Source organism: Marmota flaviventris, chromosome 6, assembly GCF_047511675.1.
Source record: "Marmota flaviventris isolate mMarFla1 chromosome 6, mMarFla1.hap1, whole genome shotgun sequence".
In the NCBI taxonomy this organism is placed as follows: domain Eukaryota; kingdom Metazoa; phylum Chordata; class Mammalia; order Rodentia; family Sciuridae; genus Marmota; species Marmota flaviventris.
This window is the reverse complement of record NC_092503.1, coordinates 104,252,572-104,279,166: the sequence shown is the minus strand read 5'-3', so window position 1 is coordinate 104,279,166 and position 26,595 is coordinate 104,252,572. Positions and strand designations below refer to the sequence as shown.

At 35.8% G+C, this 26,595-nt stretch overlaps 1 protein-coding gene across 1 annotated transcript; it reads right to left on the bottom strand.

The window, feature by feature from the left end:
- Positions 1-234: 234 nt before the first annotated feature.
- Crisp1 (cysteine rich secretory protein 1) lies at positions 235-26,595 on the bottom strand. The gene is made up of 8 exons (XM_071613930.1): positions 26,518-26,595; positions 23,049-23,058; positions 19,023-19,144; positions 15,334-15,424; positions 13,791-13,939; positions 8,617-8,714; positions 6,437-6,525; positions 235-362 (listed from the first exon to the last, which is right to left on the bottom strand). Exons 1-8 carry the CDS (start codon positions 26,581-26,583, stop codon positions 235-237), a joined length of 753 nt encoding a protein of 250 aa, XP_071470031.1. The 5' UTR covers positions 26,584-26,595.

The following is a 26,595-nucleotide window of genomic DNA, read 5'->3' as shown; positions in this document are numbered from 1 at the left end:
TTGGAGGTTGAGACAGGACTATTACTTGACTCCAGGGATTTGAGGCTTTGAGATCAGCTAGGGCCACATATTAAGATATCTATCTCAAAAAGAAAAGAGAGAGAGAGAGAGAGAGAGAGAGAGAGAGAGAGAGAGAGAAGAGAGAAGAGAGAAGAGAGGAGAGAGGAGAGAGAGAGATATGATCCAGAAGACATCTCATTTTCGCAACACAGAATAGTTGCACATAACAAAGGGTTATTTTATCTCAGTCTTACACAGACAAGTAGCTTTGCAGAATAATTTAACAGATGGGTGTTTACATCCAAGAATTTTTACTTTTGCCTCGCAATCGTTGTATTCATCATAGTAGAGGCAGGGATTAGCTGAAAGAAAATAGTATCGTCTTTAAAAAAAATCACAGTCACTGAAGAAAGAGATCATTCTTTTAAAGACGTAGATAAATTTTATTAATAGTAACTAATTAAATTTGATAAGAAAGAATAATTAATTCTGAATAGAAAACAAGCAATGACTTAAATGAGATCTCCATGAAGTAAAATATAAAATTCTTGTCTTAATCTAAAACGAGTTTTTTCCATGACAGATTTTTTGATACATTTACCTTCAAAGACATCAGAGATGAGTAATTTTCCAGTTACCCTGTCATTTTGAAAGTACCAATAGTATTAACAATATAAAATAAATGATAAAAGTTTAATTCATTCTTATTAATTTATACTATATTTCTTAACGATTATGGATTTGCTTTGTATTATTAAAGATAACATACAATGTATCTAAAAACTGAATAAAGAGCAATAAAAGAAGATGGCAACTTAGATAAATCCACAGTGCTGGAGCAGCTTGGCAAGTATGAATTTAATCAACAGTTCTGCAGTGGCAAACTTAGAAGCATTGGAAGTTAAAAATTAATACTTGTACTATACTGAACCTATGCATTGAAACTAAGATACACTGAAAGAGGAAGAGGACTCTATCTAAACAGATATGCAAATCCCAAACCTCTGAAAACATGAGCAATCAGGCAAACAAATCTTCCCAAATGTTTCAGTCCTCAAAGGACCCCACAGATGTGGAACTGGATGAAATTTCAGAGAAAGACTATAGAATATTAAAATGATTAATAAGTTTAAAGAATATCTCAGAAATGAATTGAAGCAAACACAGAAGATGAAAGATGATTCCAATAAAGAGATAGGGATTCAGAAAACAAACCAATCAGAACTCCTGGAAAGAAGTGAGATACAATAAATTAAATTGAAAGTTCACTTGGAAGTATCACTAACTGTTTAGTTAGATAAAAAACACAACTTCAGTCTCTGAAGACAGGGTACAAGAATTTGAACACTCAGTGAAGAGTAAAGAGAAATAAAATACAATAAAAGACCATGATCAGAATATACAAGAATTCAGGGACAACAGTAATGGGTCAAACTTAAAAGTTCATTGGAATTGAAGAGAGCATGGAGATATAGGATAGTGGTGTTCAGAAACTTTTCAATGAAATAATAGCAGAAAAGTTTCCAAGGTTTAAGAATTAGATTGGCATCCACATATAGGAAACATATAAAACCTCAAGTAGAATCAGAAAAGAACTTATCTAAGACACATTATAATCAAAATATCTAATATAGATATGCTGTCTATAGAGATATAATTATATATATTATATAATATACAATATTTTTATGCTCTGCATAAAAAAATGACAGAGAACATTTAAATGTAAATATTTAAAGGCTCATTTCTGAATTCTCAACTCAGACTTTAAAATCCAGGAAGACCTACAAAAAGATAGCCAAAGCTCTGAAAGAAAACAATTGCCAAACAAAATTTTTATATCCAGAACAGCAGTCATTAAAAATTAAAGGACAAGTAAAGATTTTCCAAGATAACTAATAGAAGGCATTACCACTGAGCCAACACTATAGAAAATACTGAAAGTATTTCTACCCAAAAGAACTTAAAAACAAACTTAAGAGTTCTCAAATGAATGAAACCACTAGAAGAGGTGTCAAGCAAATAAAAATTAGGAGTTAATTAAAAGCAAATTAAAATGGCAGAAAATAATAGACCTCTATCCATAGAAACACTAAGTATAAATGGTTTCAATATTGCAATTAAAAGACATAGGCTGCCATAGTGAATTAAAATTAAGCTCTGAAAATATGCTGTTTTCAAGAGACTCATCTTCTAGACAAAGACATTCATACACTGAAAGTAAAAGGAAAGAAAACTGATATCTCTTGAAAATAGAGTTTAAAAACAGGAAGGAGTAATATACAGATATCCAAAAAAATAGATTTTGGGCAATAATTATTCAGAAGAGACAACAAAGATCACTATACACTGGTAAAGGTAACAATTCAACAAAAAGTATAATGGTAAATATTTATGCCCCAATTTGGTACACACAATTAAGAAAACAAGCCCTCTTCAACATTAAGTTTCAGGTAGTCACCAATACAATAACACTGGGTGATTTCAATACTCCTGTCATCAATATGTCATCTAGATGTATAATCAATAATGATACTTCTCACCTAAATATTACAAACCAAATGAACCTACGACATCTATAGAATATTTCATTTAACAAAATTTGAATTCACTTTTCTTTCAGTAGCACATGGAACCTTCTCCAAAATAGATAATATCTGAGCTGACAGTGTAAATCTTAGAAAATTTAAAAAAATAGAATCACTTTTTATATCTTACCAGAACATAATAAAATGAAATTAGCAATCAACAGCAAGAAATTATAGAAGCCACATAAACATATGAAAACTGAATAATAATCCTTTGAATAAGGAATTGATAATAGAAGAAATGAGAGGAGAATTAAAAAAAAAAATCCTAGAATTAAGTGACAATAGTGATACAACACACCAAAATTTCTGAGACACTATGAAGACAGGTTTTAGGAGGAATGTTTATTGCATTAAGTGTCCACACTTAAAAAAATAAAAAGCCACCAAAAAACCAATCTAATGATATATCCCAAATACCTAGAAAAGTAGAAAAAAACTAATATCAAAACAAGTAGAAGATAGGAAATCATTAAAATCAGAGCCAAAATTAAAGAAATAGAAAATTTTAAAAATTACAAAAATAATCAATGCAATAACCACTTGGTTCTTTTCAAAGATATACAGGATTTAAAAACCCATAGCCAAACTAACCAAAAATTTAAAAAAAATAGATGAGTAAAATCAACAAAATCAGAGATGAAAAGAAGGTACCACCACAGATATTTCTGAAATCCAGTGGATTATTAGGGAATATTTTGAAAAGTTATATTCCAATGAATTTGAAAATCTAGATGATATTGATAAATTTCTAGACACATATGACCTACCCATTTGACTTAATAGGATATATAAAAGCTAAATATATCAATATTGAAGCTCTAAAAAAGTCTACCAACCAATAAAAGCCCAGGATGAGATATATACTCAGCTGAGTTCTACCGGTCCTTTAAAGAACAAATGCCAGTCCTCTCCAAATTACTCAATGAAGTAGAAAGGGAGGAGACACTGATAAATTCATTCTATTAAGCCCATATCACCCTGCTACCAAAACCAAATAAAAACACATTAAGGAAAGAAAATCTCAGACCAATATCCCTGTTGAACAGAGATGCAAAAATCCCTCCATAAAATACTAGTGATCTCTGTTCAAAAATATATTAAGAAGATTATACAACATGATCAAATTGGTTTCATCCCAGGGCTACAACATTAGATCAACATACACAAATCAGTAAAGGTAATTCATTGCATAAATAGAACTAAGGAAAGAAATCACTTGATCATCTAAATAGATGCAGAAAATGCCTTCCTCAAAATCCATCACTCATTCTTGTTAAAATACTGACTTTGCATCTCTTTCAAAGATGAGATTGTTGCATTAAGATTATAAGGATGTTGTAAAATGTTTTGCTTACTTTTATGTGTCATATGCTTTCTCTTTCCTAAGTCACATAATTGATTCATCTTTCAGTGTCTTGGAGAAGGACTACAGTAGACTTATGGAAGTGCCACAGGGAGATGTAGATGTCATTTTATAGCCCAAACCATTGTGTATTTGGCAGTGTATTTCTGCTTCTTTTTCTTATGACCAATAATTTGCCAAGATTATTACTAATTACCCTTTAAATTAGCTACCTTTCATTATTCTAGTATGTTCTAAATGTAATACACTTCGGGAAATATAGTATCAGAGATTTTTAAAAAATTTATAAGTAACATGTTTCTTGCTTAGTTAAGTTTTAATGTATCTTTTTCTTTAATTTTTAATATATATAATCCTCCCAATTTAATAAATAGAAATTGCTATTTTCATAAATTTTATTGGTAAAAATTAAACAATATGTCTGCATATCCAGGTCTTAAATTCTTAGCATTGTTTTTGACAAATAATGCCTATTAGTATATGCATATATTTCTTTAATTTTATGCTTACTTTTATGTGTCATTTTTTTCTTTTCTAAGTCACTGTGAGAGACTAACCTCGCATGTGACTGAGTTAACTCCCGTTCTGGGCGATGTGGCATCAGGCACCCATGCTGCTAGACTGCCCCTCTCCTAGGGTTCCAGTGAGTGTGTCTTTGTGCCTGGGCGTGTCTTTCTACAGCCCCATGGGTAGAGCTATGCTCACCTGTTCCTTTGTACTTTTACCCCTTGCCCTGTTAAGGATAGAATGATCCATGGAAGTACCTAGTGTGTGTCCCCTTCTCTTACTGTGCCCTTGGGTGTGGTTACCTAGATGTCAGTTAACCTGCTGACAGTGGACATCATGAAGATAGACTCAGACCCCTGAAACCTGACCCCTTGCCTCATTTGAATAGCTTCTCCTCAATAAAAGGGGTCAGTGTGTGTTCTCTCTCTCTCTCTCTCCTCGGACCCTTAAGGTCACAGGAGCCACCACAGTGACCCCAAAGAAAAAGGTATTTGTGTCTCTTGCATGGTTATTTTGCACAGCCCAGTTAGCCCAGTTCAACTGGAGTAACCCCTGAGCCTTTTAGTCGTGAGAACAGAAACCCAGCAAGTCACATAATTGATTCATCTTTCAGTGACTTGGAGAAGAACTATACTATACTTTTGTTTGAGAAAAGACAGGAAGTATAGGCACCACGTCATGACTCAGGAGCCTGTGGCCAGTGCCTCCATGATGAGGTCAAGTGACAAGCAGCCTCCCATGACACTTGAGGGCCAGTAATCTGAGTCTACCTTAGACAGGGAGATGCCTGTGGGGACTGACTGCTTTTGTAGGTACTCCCCAGACTGGTTCAGAACAACACATGGATTTGGGACAAACCCTCTAGCACTGAAACAGTGATCATGTAGCAGTAGCAGAATCTTGGCAACCTGAATCTGTGCACTACCCAGGGCTGATGTAACAGAAACTATAGCAAAAATGAACAATATGCTTAGACTTTCTGGAAGGACAGGCATAAAGTCAGATGAGGAAGATGGATAAATATCCACTCCTTCAATGTCAAGAAAATGTCATATGCCAGTAAACATGAAGGACTTTTAGGAAACCAATTTTACCTAACAGTCAAAAATAAGGTAGCAGAAACTGAACAGGCAGTAATCAGTATGGGAAAACTTTTGGATAAAGAAGTTAAAACAGCTATTTTAAAGAAACTGAATGAATGTGAAGAAAATGCAGAAAAATTATTTGATGCTCCAACAGCAAAAAAAGTGCTGATAAGGATGTGGAGAAAGGGGAAACTTTATGCACTGGAAAGAATGTAGATTAAGGTAACCATTAATCAAAAGAGTATGGAGGTTCCTCATTTCTTTTTATTTTTTTAAAGTACTTTATAATGCAGCAATTCCACTATTGGGTACATATCCAATAGAAATGAAATGAGTGTGTTGAAGAGACACCTGGACTTCCATGTTCATTGCAGTATTATTCACAATAACCAAGAAAGGGAAACAATCTATGTGTGAATCAACTGATCAACGAATAAAGGAAATATGGTACACATATACAAGGGAATACTACTTAGCCTTGAAAGAGAGTGAAATCCTGTTCTTTGCAACATGATGTGGATGGAATTGAGTTCTCTATGCTAAGTGAAACATTCCAGGAACAAAAAGGCAAATCCTGTATGATCTTCCTCATATATAGAATAAAAAGATTGTTCTTAAAGTAATTGAGAGTAGAGTGCTTTTACCAGAGACTAGGGAATGAAAGAGGAGAGATAAGTGGGAAAAGTTCACCACTGGGTACAAAACAAATACTCTTAGATGTTTCAGAGCAGGTGCAGAACAAGAATTACTCAATAAAAATCTGCATGCCATAATAAGCAGTCAAGAAAATAGAAAAGTCAGAAAGCAGGTACAAAAGTTGTACAAAAGTGGAGCACATGGTTCCTGAACCAGTGGGTCAACTTTAAGCAATCAGCATTTGCAAAACTTACTGCAAAGTCTGTCTTCACAGTTATTTGGACAGTCTTCACATGGGCTGCCCTTCTTATAAGGTACATTAATTGTGTTAGGATCATTTCCCCTGAAAGAAGAGAAAGTAAATATTGTTTAGTAAAATACATCATTGTACAATGTACATAAAATTTTACTAAGTGAATACAACCAATTTTAGAAACAAATTTTGTAAACATTCTTTTAAGCAATGAGCAATAATTTTTAAGATGGGTATGAGATTTCTAGACTTACAGATAGGAGTATGTTTTTAGCATATACCACTTAGCAATTCTGAGGATCACAAGAATATTTTTCAGGCATTGTGCATCTCTCTTTTGATATTCTAGTCCTAACAGTACCTGGGACCTGCGAATGGTTAAATACTAACAAACAGTATGACTTTGGAGTTAATTACAATAAAATACTATTTTTTTATTAATAACCATGAGAAAGTAGGAACCCATCATGGAAAAGGGCATGGTCCTTAACACTATTAAGGAAAAAAAAACTCACTTAATTTGAATGAGAGGTGTTTGAATTTTAGCTTGCACTATATTATTATAAATATGAAACATGTTAGTGACTTTGGTAGAAATGCTTGAGATATTAAAGGAGGAAAGTGCACTAGCACATATTATATTGTAATATTCTGTGTATGTATGAATATGTAACAACAAACCCCATCATTATGTACAACTATAATGCACCAATAAAAATGTGTGGGGGTGTTAATAAAGTGTTTGGGTAAGGAAAGAAAAAGGAGATAAAAAACCCTCCAGTTCTGAGATATTTGAAATTTCAAAAAAACTCAACTCTTACCTGTAGATGTCTAAAAACTTAACATGTAGATAATGTCTTGTTCTTAATTAATACAACGTGGAAAAAAAAAGTTGTGTGTTCTGGTTTAAAAACCTTATTTAATTTATAATCATTTCTTTAATATCTTAACTATTAAACTTCCACTTTATTAAAAAAGTTATTACTAAATTCAATAAAGGATTTAGTCGGCAATATGGACTAATGTTTTATTGAGAAAATTTCCCCATTATAGCTATTCACATATTATACTTTTCTGTTTTACGTTGTTGGAAATTCATCATAGACCACTAACTCCTGCAAAGAAGTAGTGCAAATGATATGCTGTAGGTATAAATAGATCTTATGGTCTTCAGACCAAATTATTAGAAAAAATCCCATCAAATTTTAACTAATGAAATCAAGGCATGGAAGACACAGTAATTCATATAGACCTATTATGTGAATATATTTTATCTTATTATATATTACATTCTGGTGAATATAAATGATATTAGAGGTCCTATTTGAATTTAAGTATGGAACATGTTATCAACCAACTCACATTCATTGATTCACGTTGAACAATCCTTTGTGGTGGTCCACAAGTGGGAGACAGTGATTAAAGGCTATGTTTGAGCTCACAGTATCAAGTGTGTTGACCCAGAAAATGCAAGTGGCTGAAGGAATCTTGCAGATTTGTTTTCAAGTCCATCAACAGAAGTGATACAAGGTGTTATTTATGGTCAAGTATCAGAGGGCTATATGCTTCTGTGAATAACGTTCCCTATTCTGATAGCTGTCCCTGGATTCACTCAGGTGAGCCCCTACAGTCATTCTTTTCTTATCAGATTGAACTCCACAACCAAAGTTGATAAGGCAAAGAAGTACACCTGCCTCTTGATGAAGCAATTAGATTAACTTTTCTAGGATTTGTGCTTAGTACCTGTGATTCTATGATATACAAACTTAATTTCTGAAGAGAAAACACACAATAGTATTCAATTAAGAACGCAGAATAACACTTGGCTTTTTTCTTTGTTACTTTATTGAGATTCCACTGCCATTTCTGCCCTTGAATTCTAAAACTACCTGAGCTACTTCAAATCTGTTTCCCTAACATAATACTTACCCTAGGTGTCACTGACACATAGGGAGACTACTGCTCAATTGTTTTTAATTTTTATATTCTCTTAATGAAATATAAACTTATTTAGTAAAAATATGATGTAAAAATATAGATGTGTTTGTGAGTTTTTTTGGCTGTGTCTGTGAAGGTCTAACTGGAAAAAAATAGGTTTTCTTTCATAATGTTTGAAAAACTCAGTTATATTTTGTAAAGAAAGATACATTTTTAAAAGTGGTGGGAAGCAGTGATACATACTCATGGCAATAATGACAAGTGTAGAGATACTGAGGTACACCTTGTTTGCGGCATAATGAAACAGCACAACCAATGAGGTAAGAAGAGGCCCAAATAACCTGCAAAAATAGAGTATTTTATTACAAATTTGACATTCAGCTAAATGACTACAATAGCAGTGCTATTATCCATGGTTAAAAAGTGAACAAGTGCTGGATGCCACCGCCCATGCCTATGATCCCAGCAGTTGAGGAGGCTAAGGCAGGAGGATTACCATTTTGAGGCCAGCCCCAGCAGTTTAGCAAAGCCCTAAATAACTTACTGAGATCCTGTCTCAAAATAAAAAAATAAAAAGGACTGGGAATGTGGCTCAGTAGTAAATGGCTCTTGGGTTTATTCTTCAATATCATAAAACAAAAACAAATACAACAACAAACAAACAAACAAAAATCAACATGCTTGCTTTAGGTTTGCTCTGAGCATGGCTTATTCAGAAGCCATAGAAACATGGTCCCCTGTTTCTAGTAACACATACACAGGCACACACATGGCTATAGACAATGGAAGCAGAGGAAATCACATCTGATAGGCAAGCAAGGGTAACTTGATTGTTGGCATTTTCTCTATTTTTTGGCAGTTTTCTTTAGAAGTATTCTGCATTTCTGAATATTCTTTCTAATTAAAAAAAAAGCCCTTGATGTTCATTTTCTCTGGGAAATGAAATGAGTAGCGCAGGGGTATAGGTAAAGGAGAAGTGATGTTACTCATTTTGCAGTGAATAGGTTGTTCTTCAAAAGGGACATAGATGTCATTGTGTACATGGGCTGTGTATGGCTGAGCATGACACTCATCATATTATCCAGTATATTCCAGTACATGACTCTATGTCAGCCGTCTCTCATTTATTTTTGTTGGGACTAACGAGTCCATGACTGGACTATCATCAACATGAGTGGCTACCATCAACTATGGTTCATTCTTCTTGGTGGTTATATAAATAATCATCAAGGGAAGGACATTTTCTTATTGGTCAGAGAACAGGCATAATGTAGAATACTGACTTAGCTTTTTAAGGCAAAGTGACTAAGTTTAAATTCCATCTCTATCACTTCTTTGCTGGGTGATATTTGGCAGTTTGCTTTCTCTCAAAGTTCCTTTTCACCATTTTTAAAAAGTGTATATTAATGCTATCCTTGGGCTGGGAAGGCAGCTCAGTGGTACAGGACTTCCTCTGCATGTGCAAGACCCTGCATTCAATGCTCAGCACCGCAAAAAAGAAACAACACAAAATCAGAAACAAATGTTTAGGTTGTTGGAGGAGATGTTTTTAAAAATATGATTGCTTCCACTCCCTGTTGACTGTGTCCATGTGACCCTGATAGGATTTCACTCAGCAAGTCCTGAACAATTTGCTTATGTTTCCTTTTTCCTGTTCTGGGTCAGAATGACTTTCTATGACATATTTTGATAAAGTATTATTTTTTCTTCCCCTAAGAAAAAGCTTTTATGGTTGTCCATCTCTCTCCACCATATTGCTTTGAATTATCTACTGCTAGTGAGGACAAGCCTTCACCCAAACTCTTGCTCTACCTTAGATACAAAACTTTCATGATGCAGATTCAATGTGTGCAGTTTTCTCCTCTCATTCTAACACGTGTCTGTGTTTCTTAAGAAATTCTGAACTATGAATCTAATGGGTTAATTAGAGAAGTAATTTGATAATGAAAATAGAGTAGAATGTCTATTTTTCTCATGTTCTCATCACACATTAATTATCGGTAAGATGACTGAATTTAACTTATTCATTCCTTCCACCCATAGCTAAGAAAAAAGTGAAGATGTAACTTTTTTCATTAGGTTTTCATGTTCTATGATTACATTAATACATTCTACAGGGCCACATACAATTGAAAAATGTTACTGTTTTCTATTGTTTAAAATTTTAAGCAAATGAAGGCAAATTTCTTTGATTTGTTCTCTTAATTTCTTCAAAAAAAGCAATGAGAGAAATAATTTTAATAAAACATATTTTTAAAGGGTGTTGAATGAGTTTGACAAAAGTAAAGCAAGATTATTTGGAGTTGATGAATTTAAGTTGCTCTATCAGAGCGGCAGGGATTACGTTTTCCTCACAGAATTAGTGGGTCAAGTTGACTGTCATAGGAAAGAATTGAAAGGTAAAAACTGATGTTTCAAATTTGTCAACTTTTAGCAATCCATTCTATTGGCATCTGCTAATCCTTCAATGACAAAAATTATATGACTAAATAGCCATAAGTTAGGATACTCTTGGATTATTGAGATATTTATTTTATATCCAGGCTATCAATTTGCAAAGAGCAATGCTATTAGCTAATGTTTTCTTTAGTATTGCAGATATTGATAGGAATGTAGATGTTGTAGGAATGTAGACATTGATATTTGTATGTGATTAAGTCTATTATTTTTAAATGTTTTAACTTAATCAGTGTTCAACATTAATTTTAATTTGGACTTATTTTAAACAGATTTTACTTCATATTTTATGAAACTTAGGAATGGATACATCTAAAGTTCCTTGCTTTTAGAATAATAATGCTTTTAGAATTTTATTTTTTTCATTTTAATGTTTAAATCATCTCTTTGGGGATTATTTTGTTGATTTATATGTTATTGGAAAATTCAGGTATTTAAAATTATTTCTAGACATGAACTTGTTTTCTACATGGCAGCCAAATGATCTTTTAAAAACATGAATCAGATTAATCCTCCCCCTCCATTGACCATCTAATTATTTGTCACTTCATTTAAAGTAAAATATAAACTGTGCAGTAGCTAACTAACAGCCTCAGTTGTTATAGCCCCCCTTCCTTCATGTTCTGAACTCCTTCCACTCTCCTGTTAATGCTGTCCTAGCCTTCCATAACACTAAGGATAAATTTTATGAACAGGAAACTAAGAAAGTGATTTTGATTTTAAAAACATCAAAAGTCAGAAACACTTAGAAACCTTTAACCAAGGACATGAGGTGTGTGTACACTGAGAACTAGAATCCTTGACTGAAAGGAATAAAATAACTGTCATTTGAAAAAGACTAGCTTTTTCCAATAGGCCCTGTGTTGAAGGCTTGGTGCCCTGGGTGGAGGTTGGGAGGTGCTGTGGAACTTTAAGTGCTGGGGCATACGACATGCCCCAGAGGAGATGTTGAGATCCCTGTCTCTCTCCCTCTCTCTCAGCTTCCTGGATTTTGTTGTGAGTACTTGCTCTGATATGAGCTCCCACCAAGGGATGGTATAGTCACAGACATGCTTTATCCTTCAAGGGAGAGGAAGAATGATCCCCCAAAATGATTCCAAGATCACCAGGGCTGCCATCCCCACTACAGGTCAGGGAGACAAGGATGCTTCCTGCTTGGTTTTAAAGGGTGGTTCTCCTCAAGTGACTTCTGACAACAGCCACTTCAGCAGGACCTTCTACTGAGATCCATGCAATGAGGCTGTCCTACTAGAATGAAAGGTCCCAAGAGGAGGTGCTGCCACCCAAGTGGGTCTGGAAGGCAGCTTGGTCTGGAATCCTTGCATAGTTTTGGATGTGCTTGGGATCGGATCCATCATCCATTCCTCTTTTCCATTTCTCCCTTTTAAAATGGAAGTATCTCTTTTTTTCCTGTTCTTTTATTATGTATTTTGTTAGTAGATAATCTTATTTCATAGATTCATTGCTGGAGAGAAATTTTGCCTCAGGATGAATCTTGCCTTACTCTTATGAATATCTGATTTAGATAAGATTTAAATGAGACTCAATTTTAAACTTTCATATTGATTCTAGATGAGTTAGCACTTTGGGGGCTGTTAGGATGGAGCTTCACATTTGAGGAAGACATGAATTATGAGAAGGGCAGTGATGCAATGTGATGAACTGAATGTTTGTGTCCCCTGGTCCCCAAATTCACATTATGAAGTCCTAATATCCAGCGTGATAGCTGTATTTGGGGATGTGGTTGCTTAGGAAGAACTTAAATGAAATCATAAGAGTTGGACCCTCTTGCAAAGACACTAGATCGATCTCTCTCTCTTTTCGCCTTGATCCTTGATTTTTGTTTCTCTCTCTTCATCACTGGGGAAAGACCATGTCAGGGTATAGTGATTGTTTATAATCCAGAAAGAGAGATTTCACCAGAAACTCTGCTTTTTAAGATCTCAGTCTTTAAGTGTCCACAATGTGGGAAAATTAATTGCTATTTTTCAATCCATAATCCTGTGGTATTTTATTATGGCATTCCAAATAGGCTATTACAATAGTTATGTAAAATGGTACAACTGCTATAGAAAATAGTATGCTCATTTCTCAAATAAGTGAACATACAGTTAGCATATAAACTACCAGTTCCTCTTATAAGCCCAAAAGAATTGACCCCAGGGAGTTGAACAGACATTTGTATACTAATGTTCATAACAGCATTGTTCATAATACCCCAAAGTTGTAAATAAACCAAATAAATGAATGGGCAAACCAAATGTGATATATACATCATGAAAAAAAAATCTGACACATGCTGCAGCATGGATGAACATGGATTTAAGATATTATATTGAGTAATAGCCACAGAAGGACAAATATTGAATCATTCCAATACAAGAACAATTTTGAGGAGTCAAATCCAGACAAACAGGAAGGAGAATGGTGGTTGCCAGAGGCTTGTGGGAGAGAGGAGAGTTAATGAGTATAGAGTTCCAGTATGGAAGATGGAATGTTCCAGTGATGGAAGCCCAGAAATTTGAATGTACTCCATGTTGCTGGACATTAATGCTGCAGAGCGTGAAAATGGTTAAAGTGGTGATATTTTAGTTTTAAATATTTCACCACAAAGCTTAACGTTGGAAATAAGGGGATTCTCTTATTACAAGGTGCTATTATTTACACCTTTTAAATTACAAATAATTTTAAAAGGATATTCATATTTTAGGATGTTGCAACTTCCTGAAAAATCAAATGAATGAAGATGGAAACCAAGAGGGTAAGCAACGTCTTTTTCTAAACCAGGTATGGGGCGCATTGCACTTCCTTCTGTTCTCAATTATAAAAGGAACTCAGGAGATTGAGTTAATAGTCTAGCAAGCAGGTATGGTGATTTTCATTTGTTTCCTACCTGACTTTTATTCATACGTGTTTAAAGGCATTTAAACACTATGTGTATCTTCCAGAACACAGATTACCTGAGTGTAATGATCAGTTCTTGATTCCTCATCTATTGGTGTCCATTCTCCATATACAAAATTTTTAGACTCATTGTACCAGATTTTAATTATGTGAGACCAGGAGATAGGATGAGATTCCCAATGTGTATTTTCTCCACAAAAGGTATCTGAAAAGAGGAAACAGGGCTGAGTTACACTCTTAAATTTTGAGAACGTCATATAAGGAGATTTCCCTCATTTTTATTTGGTAATTGGTTCACTGATGATCTAGGCAGCATCTTATAAGAGAAGGTAAAGGCAATTGTATCCTTTCTGTCAATCTTCCTTCTCATAGATCACTGGGCATGTGGTGTCAGGTTTGGTGAAAAGTTGAGAATACGAGATAATGAGCTCTGAAATCAAATCCATCAACACTGCAGTCTCTGCTACTTCCAATCTGAGGGAGAAGGGTGAAACCAAAGAAAAGCCTGTGAGTTATAAAAGGGCCTTGGCTCCAAAGCAGCCACATACAGGATCTAGGTTGCGTAGGATCTTAACACGAATATTTGTTTATTTAGCCACCTACTTAAGGCATATCTATTGACTAGACATACTACTGAAGGATAATCTGTTTTTTTCAGGGAAAGAAAGACCCATGTTGCTATTTCACTGCTCAATAGAATTTGGGCTAAAAATCCTAATAATCTGTAGATGTAAAGTTGCACTCATATATTTTTTTTTACTATTTAGTATTAAAAATATTCTCATGAATGTCCAGTTATGTAGGAAGTACTAATAACTGTGTAGGAATCATCTAATTGATATGCCTAAACATAGGCTCCTTGTTGATCACCTAAAGGTGTTCTGTGGCTCAACAGAGTTCACAGAACTCATTTCTCAGCTGTGTTAGGGTTCTATTGCTAAGGAAATTCCCAGGGTGACATTTGGGTAGCTGAGGTACCTCTTAAGGTGCAAACCTTCTGGGTACCTAGCTGCACTTAGTCTTCTATAATAATGATGGCTTTGGTTCTTTTCTACTTATGGATAGAACTCAACATTTGGAAATCAGAATATGCACATTTAAAAAAAAATAATAAAAATAAAACATTACACTAGGTTAGAGTTTACTTCCATGTATGGGCAAGTACAGATACAGAGTAGATGATGTAACTTATTCTTTGTTTGTTTGTTTATTTACCGGGGCTGGGGGGTGTTGGGTGGCACCAGGGATTGAACTCAAGTAAGGCTTAAGGCAGGAGCTCTCAGTAGGTATGACACTATGACAACTGAGGTCCCTAACACATTCTTACTGATATACATCCACCACTGAGCCACATCTCCAGCCCTATTTTGTATTTTACTTAGAGACAGGGTCTCACTGAGTTGCTTAATGCCTGACTTTTGCTGAGGCTGGCTTTAAACTCACAATCCTCCTGCCTCAGCCTCCTGAGCTGCTGAAATGACAGGCGTGCGCCACCGAGCCTGGATGATGTAAGTTATTCTCGTCAGGTGACAGAAGAATCCACATGCTCGGTGAGATTACTTTACGGTTTTTGTAAGATGCTGGGTCATATATACGTACTTTTAATTCGCCTCTCTAGTGGGTTGCTGTCTGTCATATCACAATACTTTGAAAAAATTCTAGCATTTCCTGCAGCTTCTTCACTCCATTTCTAAAGTGGCAAGAAAAAAAAACAAGCACATGATGTCATTCACATTTCCATCATAAGATGCTTATTTATTGTTTCTAAGAATCTAAGACTTGTAATATCTTTGTGTAAATTAAAGCTTAAATAATTACATTATTCTTAAATATTCTAATAGGGAAAAGGGAAAAATTACAATTCAATATATTGGCCCTTGAATTCACAAGTTCAAAATTAAGAATAACACTCAGCAGTAGCTTCTATCTCAGAAGCAATAAAAAAAATTAAGTGAACACTTTCAGGAAAACAGACAAGAATTAAAAATCTAGCCCAATAATTTATTGAAAGTTTCACCTCGGCATGTTATTTTACCTCTTTGCATCTCAGTTTCTGTATTTGTAAATGTGACCCATCATTCATGTCCTAAGACTTGTTTTAAAAGTTTAGTGTGATAATCTGTGCAATACAATTGTAATATTGTAAATTTTATGCTGTGTGTTCCATAAACAAATTATAGATATGATTAGAAACATATACATTCATACATCTCTACCTGAAATTATAAGTAATCTCAGAACAGTAGATAACATCACATGCTAGAATCTCTTACCAATTTTGCATGTGTTTTATCTCACTTTATCTTGATGCAACTTTACAAATGAGGTACTGTTATTTTCCCTGTAAGTAAATAAAGTAATTGAGGCACAGAAATTTTGAATAACTCTTAAGGATCACACTACCAGCAAGTGACAAGGAATTTGTATCAACTAGTCTGGTTACAGTGTGCCCTCTGAGATATCAATGTAGGTCAGGTGTGTAGAATCAAGACATTTTGTTGGCTGAAGCTCAGGAACAGCTATTCTCCAAATAAGGCTTAAAGCAGGAGCTGTCAGTAGGTGTGACACTATAACAACTGAGGTCCTTAACACATCCTTACTGATATACATCCATTTAAGACTGTCCTTATATCACATGTAATACATTACCAACAAAAGGTGTAAGGTTCCCCCCACCCCCACCCCCTAATGTACTTCTTTGTAATCATTCAGTTATTCTTCAGATGACATTCTCATTTGCAACACTGTCCTGGGAATGGGAAAAAGTTTATTATTATATGAGTATATGCTGCCACCTCGTGGTACTTTTCTAGAATTACTCTTCAGGTTGAATTTACTACTTCACAGAGTAACTTCGGACTGGCACTGTGGGAAAACATGGTTTTGCTGGGTTTAATTATTTCATGCAAAGAGGGAGAGAGGGAGGGAAGGAGGGAGGGAGGGAGGGAGAGAGAGAGAGAGAGAGAAGAAGAAGGAGGAGGAGGAGGAGGAGGAGGAGGAGGAGGAGGAGGAGGAGGAGGAGGAGAAGATATTGTCTCATTGAAGGAACAGAGGTGACCACAGATATGACCAGTGCATAACATAGTATCTTTAGGCACTGGGAATGCCATTTTACCGACTAGAAAAGAAAAAAAAACAACTTGTCTATTGGGATCATTTTGATAAATGCCTAGAAATGGATCTCATCTGACTAAAATCATACTTAACTCTTTGTAGTGAATGCTGTGATGCTCTACAGAGGTTCCTTTCCAACCTTAAGGACTCAAATGCTCAGCAAGTAGGAATCTTTCTGATAGGAGCTCTATTTTCTGATTCTGTAAATTGTCCTTATCTGTGAACATATTCCCATTCTGGGGAAGCACACTTCCAAAAGCTGGTAGATGCCAATACCAGGCTACCTTTCTCCAACTTGGGACAACTCAATGAAACCTCCCAGTGTTTCAGCTTCCCATGAAATAAGCTGAGGCTTATGTTGTAATGACATCACCAATAAAATCCTCCCTATGCAGAATCTCTCCCTACTGCCACAGGCAGGTGTAAATCTGGATATTGTTTCCATGAGCATCCTACATGATAATACCCAATTTTATAATCTCTTTATCTTATCTTGGAAAACTACCTCCAAAAATCCTTGCCCATTCTTCAGTCCAGATCACTTTGAAGCTGTCTGGGACATTACCTCTGATTAATGATGGTGTCACAAATAAGTTCCCATGGTTGTTATCCAAAGCTATGAACGCTACAATCTTATGTTTAAACATAAGATTAAATTGAACAACTTTTCTTTTCTCTTTGGAAAATGTCTTCCTGGCATTTATTTGACTCTTTCTATTTCTTTCATTCCTTAATTTTGCTGCTGCTAATTCTATTCATTTTCTCCTGTGTATGTCCTATTCATGGTTTCAGGCACATCTCAACCCCCATATTTCCTTTAAAACATGAATCAGTTTTACTAATACATTTAATTTACTACCTTTTGAATAAATGAACCTTAATACTTAAATATGTGTGTTCTTACCTACTTTTCTAAAGTTTCCTTTGTATTCACCTTTAATTTTCAGTAGTAAGGTCTCTGTAATATGAGATTATAACTTCCATTCATTCCTTAATGTGTTTTGGATTTCATAGTTATTTGCTCATCTGACTGCTAAGGAGTTTGGATCCTGTTTCTCATAAGAGAGGGAAGTGATAAAGAGCAGGGTCCCTGGAGCTAGCCCCCTGGCAACAAAATCTGAGCTCCAGCAATTGGGATTTTGGATAAGCTACTTAATTTTCCTGGGGCTCTGTATTATAATTTTTTTTAAATGGAGATGATTTTAGTGTGACAATTAGATAAGTTAATGTAATAAAGTACCAAAAAATGCTTATTAACAACATTATACTCCTAGTAGCTGCAATACGAGTCAAGTATACCTATAAAAGCTAAGAATTTGTTTTCTTCAAATAACACTTTCAATATTACGATGTCCAGGAAATAAATTGCAAAATCCTTTCAGTATTCTTCTGCTTCTTCCTCTTCCTCATTTGCAAGAGAAAGTTGTCTGTTAGAATCACCCTCCACAGTCTGCACCGCAAGGGAGCAGGCTGAGGTTTCCACAAACCTGAGGATACTTCTGGATAGTAAAATTGAGAATACTCACTTCATATACCCAAGACTTCCCTAAGTTTGTCTTGTTGCAGAAGACACCAGGTTTATAGTGGAAGCACAATTCCTCTAACCCTTTATAGAATACAATAAAACTGAAAATAGATTTGCCAGTACTTCACTGGCAGCATCAACTGGCGTTGAATCTGGACATCTTAATCCTCAAATAAGTGTCCAACAGCCTCCGGGCATCTTCCAGATGAAGAAAGCTATGCAATGCCTGAATAATTATTTAATCCAAGTTATTATGTACTATCAGCATCAGTTCAGCTGAGGGCTTGAAATAGTTCCATGTCAGACATCCTGAATCAGAACATCAGATAGGTAGGACCCTGTGTGTTAGCAAGTTCTTCAGGTGACACTTTACTGAGTTCTTTTGGTGATTCTCAAACACACTAACATTTGAGGAACACTGTCCAAAGGTATATAAAACTGAAGCTCAACTGTCTGAGTCAAAATTGCTGCTCTATCATTTCTGACTATACAATCTGTTATAAGGTTACTTACCTCCTTCTTTTTCTAAGTGCTAGGTTTGTTGTGACAAATGTATATTTAGTATATTGAAAGTTCAAGAACCTAACAAGATCCTGGTCAACACCATGAGTATTAATCCCTCACTGGGGATATTGCTGCTGGATCTTACCATCTTCAGCATGTTCCTAGCTGGTGGAACCACTCTTCTCCTGATGGCATTATGTATATTGACGATTTCTTCTTGGACAGCTGTTAATTCTGTGTTGAGTTTAGTGTAGAGGTTTTTGGATACTTTTGTCTGTTATCAGAAAATAATTTATTAATGTTACTTCTTTCAACTGGAACTTATTACACATGGCACATTATTTGCACAGCTGTTCACAGAGTAAATTTAGAATTTATATTGAATAAACAGTGATCCAGGGCATTTTGGAATCTACAGTGCCTCAGTATGTTAGTTTATGTTATATTTAGTTAGTATGTTCTATTTCTCCAGTGTGAGTTTTAAGGAATTCTAAATGTCAGGCTGAGATTTCACTAGTCTTCAGAATAGTGCATGATTGTTCTGTGATTTAAATATTTTCTACTATGTGACTTATATATTGGGACATGTTGAAGTACATTTTTTATTGGGCAACAGGGAACACAATGGAACTCATCTTGAAATTATCCCATTTACAACTTATTTCCCTTCCTAGGCTCACTCTCTATGCGTCTAGTCCACCACACTTCACCCCACTATTTTATTTGCTTTCCAAATAAACCACTTGCACTTAAATTGTCTAATGGTACATATCTGGGAGAACTCAAAAGTATACATTCGTTATTGAGTGTGAAGCCTTAAGTGCTATCCTTTCACATTCTGTATTTTTTCTCTTTTATGTGAGAAAATAACAATGTCTGCCTGCACACATGTAAGAAAGTATAAAATAGAATTCAATGAGTCACATGACTGTTTTTTGAGTTTTCCTACCTTTTGTTCTGCGACTCACTAAGAAAAAAAAAATACACGGCCAAAATATTCTAGGCTAGTATTAATTGTTATAAAGAGTATTTGGGGGGTGGTGGCATATATCACTATGTACTTTTAACCTTAAAAAATGAGGGATATGGTCATTATTTTATATTACCAGGTTTGTGGAAGGGGAGAGGGCATAAATGTGGAAGCCAGAATGCCCCTCTAGAGACTGTCCCTGTAGACACCATTTTCATTGAAAGTAGACTCGTGGTGCCATTTTCTTCTCTTATCACATGAAGCTCTGGTCTAAACTAGGGGAGACATTGGGGAGTCACAAGAATCCACATACTATGTTAAGGTTAGAAGACACCTTGCTCTTCTGGAAACCCTAGTTCTACTAAAATACATGACACTTTTGCTACCATGTCATCCTTGAATATTTGTAACTTCCTATTATGGTTTTTCTGTCATTTCCTCTCATTCGCAGAGATTGTGCCTCCTAAAACAAATTCTGAGTTACCTGAATGGACTCTAACATTCACATGTAATTCTCCAAATCTCTACGGTCTTAGGCACTTGAACTCTTCTGCTGTTAAACCTCTCCTTCAATCCTTTTCATCTCCCCACTTTGATGGTCATAGAACATATTTCATATTGTCCTCAAATACTATACCTTCCAACTTACTTGATCAAGTGTGTTTCCCTGCCTGGTCAGGATTTCTAGTTCCAAGTTGTTATGGTTGACCACCCTGTTCTTCAATGTCATCTAGCCTTTTTAGCATACACATGTCTCTGCTAGTCAACTTTTGTCTTTTCCTCTTTTTCTATCCATATTCTTTCATTTCAATAACTGACTTTCTAGAATCTGAAATCCTTCATCTATCACCCACACCTACAAATATCCCACCTAGGAATACCACAGATTTGGATAAGAGTAACACTTCCTCTGATGGCACTGTCAGTTGAGTATTGACAGAAAAAAAAATTCTATGAAATAACAAATAATGGTGTCCCTTCAAATCAATATAAATGATTTCAAATTATCCCTTATTTGTTCTCATTGATTCTACTTAATTACCTGGTTAACTCACTTGGTCTCTCTCTACAACATTATTGAAGAACTTTTGCATTTTCTTCTATTCACACCAACCTTTTCTCAATGGATTGTGAAATATTGTACTTCCCCAGTAAAGAGACGCGATGAGAGAGCTGCTTCCACTTCTCTTGCCTAGTCTACCAACCCACCCTCTGTATCTGTACCACACTTTCCTTTTTTGGTGACATCTCTCTTGTGGATAGAGGCCAGGGATGCTGCTACTAAACTTACCACAAGACCCAGGATAGCCCTCCACAACTAGTATTATTATTCCATAATAATATGTCAATGCTGCTGAAGCTGAGAAACCCTACATAGAATCAATTCCTGTTAAGGTTCCATAGAAGTTCAACTTGTGTAGCCAATATTGTTTAAGAACTTGATCTTACTTAGTCTATTGCCCACTGGCTCCTTTGATTAAGCTTTCAGTGTGGGAATACTCTTTCTTTTGGTATAAGACACATCCAGCACCTTTTGTTCTTCTACCACCTCTTAGGTTTCTCTTTTTCCTCTGGACTGACTGTCACTATAGGTTGGCCTTCTCTTGGCCCCCCAGAGCCCCCCAGTACTGTATTGCTTTTATTTTCTTTCTCCACTCCTCTTGCTATTCTTTTACCTACCCAAATGAAAAGCACAAGCACCACGGAGACACTTTCCTGTTGTACTCATGAACAGTTTACAATTCTCAGAAAGATGAAATCTTTAACAAGGTATTGCTTATTTCTTGGCTTCCATTTAGGTTATGCACCCTGACTTTTATCTACCTCAGTCACAGTGATGTCCCTTTAGTGATCCTACTGTGCCTTTTCCCATCCTGCCTTAGAATATGGGTCTGTGCCTGTTCGTTTGATAGCTTGCAAGACCAACTTCACCTTCAGATCTCAGGTCTACCAGGTCCTCAGAGAAGATGCCAAATTCCTCAGACAATATTGAATTTTCCTAATAACTGACCACAACTCCCTATACTTTTCCTTCAAAGGTCTTTTTATGTGTTGTCTTCCAGATTCTCTTGGAAAACTGTTTATCTCCATAGTCAAGCAATTTCTGTCCCATTAGATGACTAATACCCCAGGAAACTGATACTAGGATAATTTAAAAATAAAATTCAGGCCTGATATTTAGTCTATTGCCTTTCTACTTAAAATCTTAAAAAAAAAGAAAGCATAAGATGCTTTGTTTACAAGTTGGCACATCTTATAATTTATTTTAACTGAGATTCATGTTTAAAGCTTATATAGTACATTTATGTTTGTGTTTAATTTGTCTAATCTTCCTGTTTCAATTTAAAATTCTTTTTTTTTTTTTAATTTTTTATTGTGGGTTGTTCAAAACATTACAAATTTCTTGACATATCATATTCCACACTTTGATTCAAGTGGGTTATGAACTCCCACCTTTACCCCATACCCAGATTGCAGAATCACATCAGTTACACATCCATTGATTTACAAATTGCCATACTAGTGTCTGTTGTGCTCTGCTGCCTTTCCCGTCCTCCACCCTCCCCCCTCCCCACCTCTCCCCTCCCCTCCCCTCCTCTCTCTCTACCTCCTCCACTGTATAACCCTGAGGGTCTCCTTCCATTACCATGCAATTTCCCTTCTCTCTCCCTTTCCCCCCCACCTCTCATCCCTGTTAAATGTTAATCTTCTTCTCCTGCTCTTCGTCCCTACTCTGTTCTTAGTTACTCTCCTTATATCAAAGAAGACATTTGGCATTTATTTTTTAGGAATTGGCTAGCTTCACTTAGCATAATCTGCTCTAATGCCATCCATTTCCCTGTAAATTCTATGATTTTGTCATTTTTTAATGCAGAGTAATACTCCATTGTGTATAAATGCCACATTTTTTTTATCCATTCGTCTATTGAAGGGCATCTAGGTTGGTTCCACAATCTTGCTATTGTGAACTGTGCTGCTATGAACATCGATGTAGCAGTGTCCCTGTAGCATGCCCTTTTTAGGTCTTTAGGGAATAGACCAAGAAGGGGAATAGCTGGGTCAAATGGTGGCTCCATTCCCAGCTTTCCAAGAAATCTCCATACTGCTTTCCAAATTGGCTGCACCGATCTGCAGTCCCACCAGCAATGTACAAGTGTACCCTTTTCCCCACATCCTCGCCAGCACTTGTTGTTGTTTGACTTCTTAATGGCTGCCAATCTTACTGGGGTGAGATGGTATCTTAGGGTAGTTTTGATTTGCATTTCTCTGACAGCTAGAGATGTTGAACATTTTTTCATGTACTTGTTGATTGACTGTATGTCCTCCTCTGAGAAGTGTCTGTTCAGGTCCTTGGCCCATTTGTTGATTGGGTTGTTTGTTCTCTTATTGTCTAATTTTTTGAGTTCATTGTATACTCTGGATATTAGGGCTCTATCTGAAGTGTGAGGAGTAAAGATTTGTTCCCAGGGTGTAGGCTCCCTATTTACCTCTCTTATTGTTTCTTTTGCTGAGAAAAAACTTTTTAGTTTGATTAAGTCCCATTTGTTGATTCTAGTTATTAACTTTTGTGCTATGGGTGTCCTATTGAGGAATTTGGAGCCCGACCCCACCGACTGTAGATCGTAGCCAACTTTTTCTTCTATCAGACGGCGCGTCTCTGATTTGATATCAAGCTCCTTGATCCATTTTGAATTCACTTTTGTGCATGGCGAGAGAAAGGGATTCAGTTTCATTTTGTTGCATATGGATTTCCAGTTTTCCCAGCACCATTTGTTGAAGATGCTATCCTTCCTCCATTGCATGTTTTTAGCCCCTTTATCAAATATAAGAAAGTTGTAGTTTTGTGGATTGGTTTCTGTGTCCTCTATTCTGTACCATTGGTCCACCCGCCTGTTTTGGTACCAGTACCATGCTGTTTTTGTTACTATTGCTCTGTAGTATAGTTTGAAGTCTGGTATCGCTATACCGCCTGATTCACACTTCCTGCTTAGCATTGTTTTTGCTATTCTGGGTCTTTTATTTTTCCATATGAATTTCATGATTGCTTTCTCTATTTCTACAAGAAATGCCGTTGGGATTTTGATTGGCATTGCATTAAACCTATAGAGAACTTTTGGTAATATCGCCATTTTGATGATGTTAGTTCTGCCTATCCATGAACAGGGTATATTTTTCCATCTTCTAAGATCTTCTTCTATTTCTCTCTTTAGGGTTCTGTAGTTTTCATTGTATAAGTCTTTCACCTCTTTTGTTAGGTTGATTCCCAAGTATTTTATTTTTTTTGAAGATATTTTGAATGGAGTGGTTGTCCTCATTTCCATTTCAGAGGATTTGTCGCTGATATACAGGAATGCCTTTGATTTATGCGTGTTGATTTTATATCCTGCCACTTTGCTGAATTCATTTATTAGCTCTAATAGTTTCTTTGTAGAGCCTTTTGGGTCTGCTAGGTATAGAATCATATCATCTGCAAATAGTGATAATTTAAGTTCTTCTTTTCCTATTTTTATGCCTTTAATTTCTTTCGTCTGTCTAATTGCTCTGGCCAATGTTTCGAGAACTATGTTGAACAGAAGTGGAGAGAGAGGGCATCCCTGTCTTGTTCCAGATTTTAGAGGGAATGCCTTCAGTTTTTCTCCATTCAGAATGATGCTAGCCTGAGGCTTAGCATAGATTGCTTTTACAATATTGAGGTATGTTCCTGTTATCCCTAGTTTTTCTAGAGCTTTGAACATAAAGGGATGCTGTACTTTGTCGAATGCTTTTTCCGCATCTATCGAGATGATCATATGGTTCTTATTTTTAAGTCTATTGATGTGGTGAATAACATTTATTGATTTCCGTATTCAATTTAAAATTCTGAAGTCTTAATTTTATGAGCAAACTGTCTATAAAATTATATGCAAGTGTTCCAATGAGACTCTGCCTATGGAATGTATACATTTCATTTTATCATTGCCTTCTGCTCTTATCATTGTCTTTGTGGATTCTTGATCAGTAAGTAGATCAGGTTCTGGTTACCTTGAATGGAAGGATATCTTCCTATCTACATTTTGCTCTAGGCTTATAAATAGTGGCACTGACTCCTTCTCTCCTATAGCAACCTGAGCCAGCCCATCTCCTGGGGTTTGGGTTAAGTGGCTTGAACAGCCTAATATTAGGTCTTCAAGGGAGATTTCTGACTCGCTGCCATTCATCTTTTTCTTCGGTGTTGTGGCTCAGCTTCAAGTTAGCTTTTCCTCATTGCAAAGTGTGAAGTATGCCCTTCCCCTTCGGGGAACTAAAAAGGGTTAAGAATCAAAGGAAGATTGGGTATGGTGGCACATGCCTGTAATCCCAGTGGCTCAGGAGGCTGAGACAAGAGGATGGTGAGTTCAAAGCCAGCTTCAGAAAAAGCAAGGCACTAAGCAACTCAGTGAGATCCTATCTCAAAATAAAATACAACAGAGGGCTGGGGATGTGGCTCAGTGGTCAAGTGCCCCTGAGTTCAATCCCTGGTATAAAAAAAAAAAAAGAATCAAAGAATCAAAGGGAGAAGAAAACATCTTCAACACTCTACTTCCAGCCTATTACTAGAGGACTTTTGAGTAGTAGACACTTGGTCTGTCTTTGTAGAGCAGGGTGAGTGATAGGATCCCAGCACCAAACTATACCCAACAGCCTAAAGCATACAGATTTTCTTTAATCAAATACCTTCTACTTGTGACTTCTCTTACCTGGCCTGTGGAAACACACACACACACACACACACACACACACACACACACACACATTGTCTTTGACAAAGCTATTTATTTTGAAAGGATTTTGATAAATTAAAATATTTTTATAGCATTGGAGTTATTTAAAGATGAATATTATTGACAGATCATAAATTATTGGGGACATGTTCTTTACCATATCACTGAGTGTTCTGCTTCTTTTTTGTGATTGTTGAAGTTCTTTTCTAAAATTTATTTATTTATATAGTAATTAATTTATTTATTTGTGTGGGACTGACATCAAACTCAGGGCCTCCCACATGCTAGGCAAGTGTTCTACCACTGAGCTACATCCCTAGTCCAAAGTTCTTATTTTTAACATGTAAAGAGCTAGTCCTCTGATATTGATAACATGGTTAGCAGTCCCTCATACCTCTCTTTGTCCTTGGTACTTTCCAGTTTCATATTTGATTTAATGGCTTAAATTTTTACTATAATAATAAATCATATAGCTCAATTGGTATATTGATGTAATAACTTGTCTGGGAATATAAACAAAAACAGTGTTGTCTGTTTTTGTTTTTCACTTAGTCATGGAAAATGGATATATTTTAAAGAAATAGTTCCTTTTGCATATTCTCAATTGTTTTTGTTTGTTTTGTAACACTGCAAAAAAAAAAAAAAATGAAATCGGCTTGGGCTCACAGAGCTAAATAAAACAAGGTTAATCTTAGTGCCACCCCCTTCTTAGCCATGAAACTTTACCATGTACTTAATCTCATTGTTCTTTGAATCTCTAATCAGTAATAGGGTATGAAAAACTGTACTTGTCTAATAGAATTACTGTGAGAAGAAAGCGCGTAATTGTTGACATCTCCTCATAACAGAGACTGTAACACTGTTATATTAAAGGGTTAGTGCTTATCCTCATCTAAAAAGTAACTTTGTAACTCACCATCCTCACATACTCTTACCTCCAAAACAGCCAGGAAGCCAGCAGCAACTGCCAAAATTAAGAAGTATTTGGTTGCCATTCCTGAAAAGAA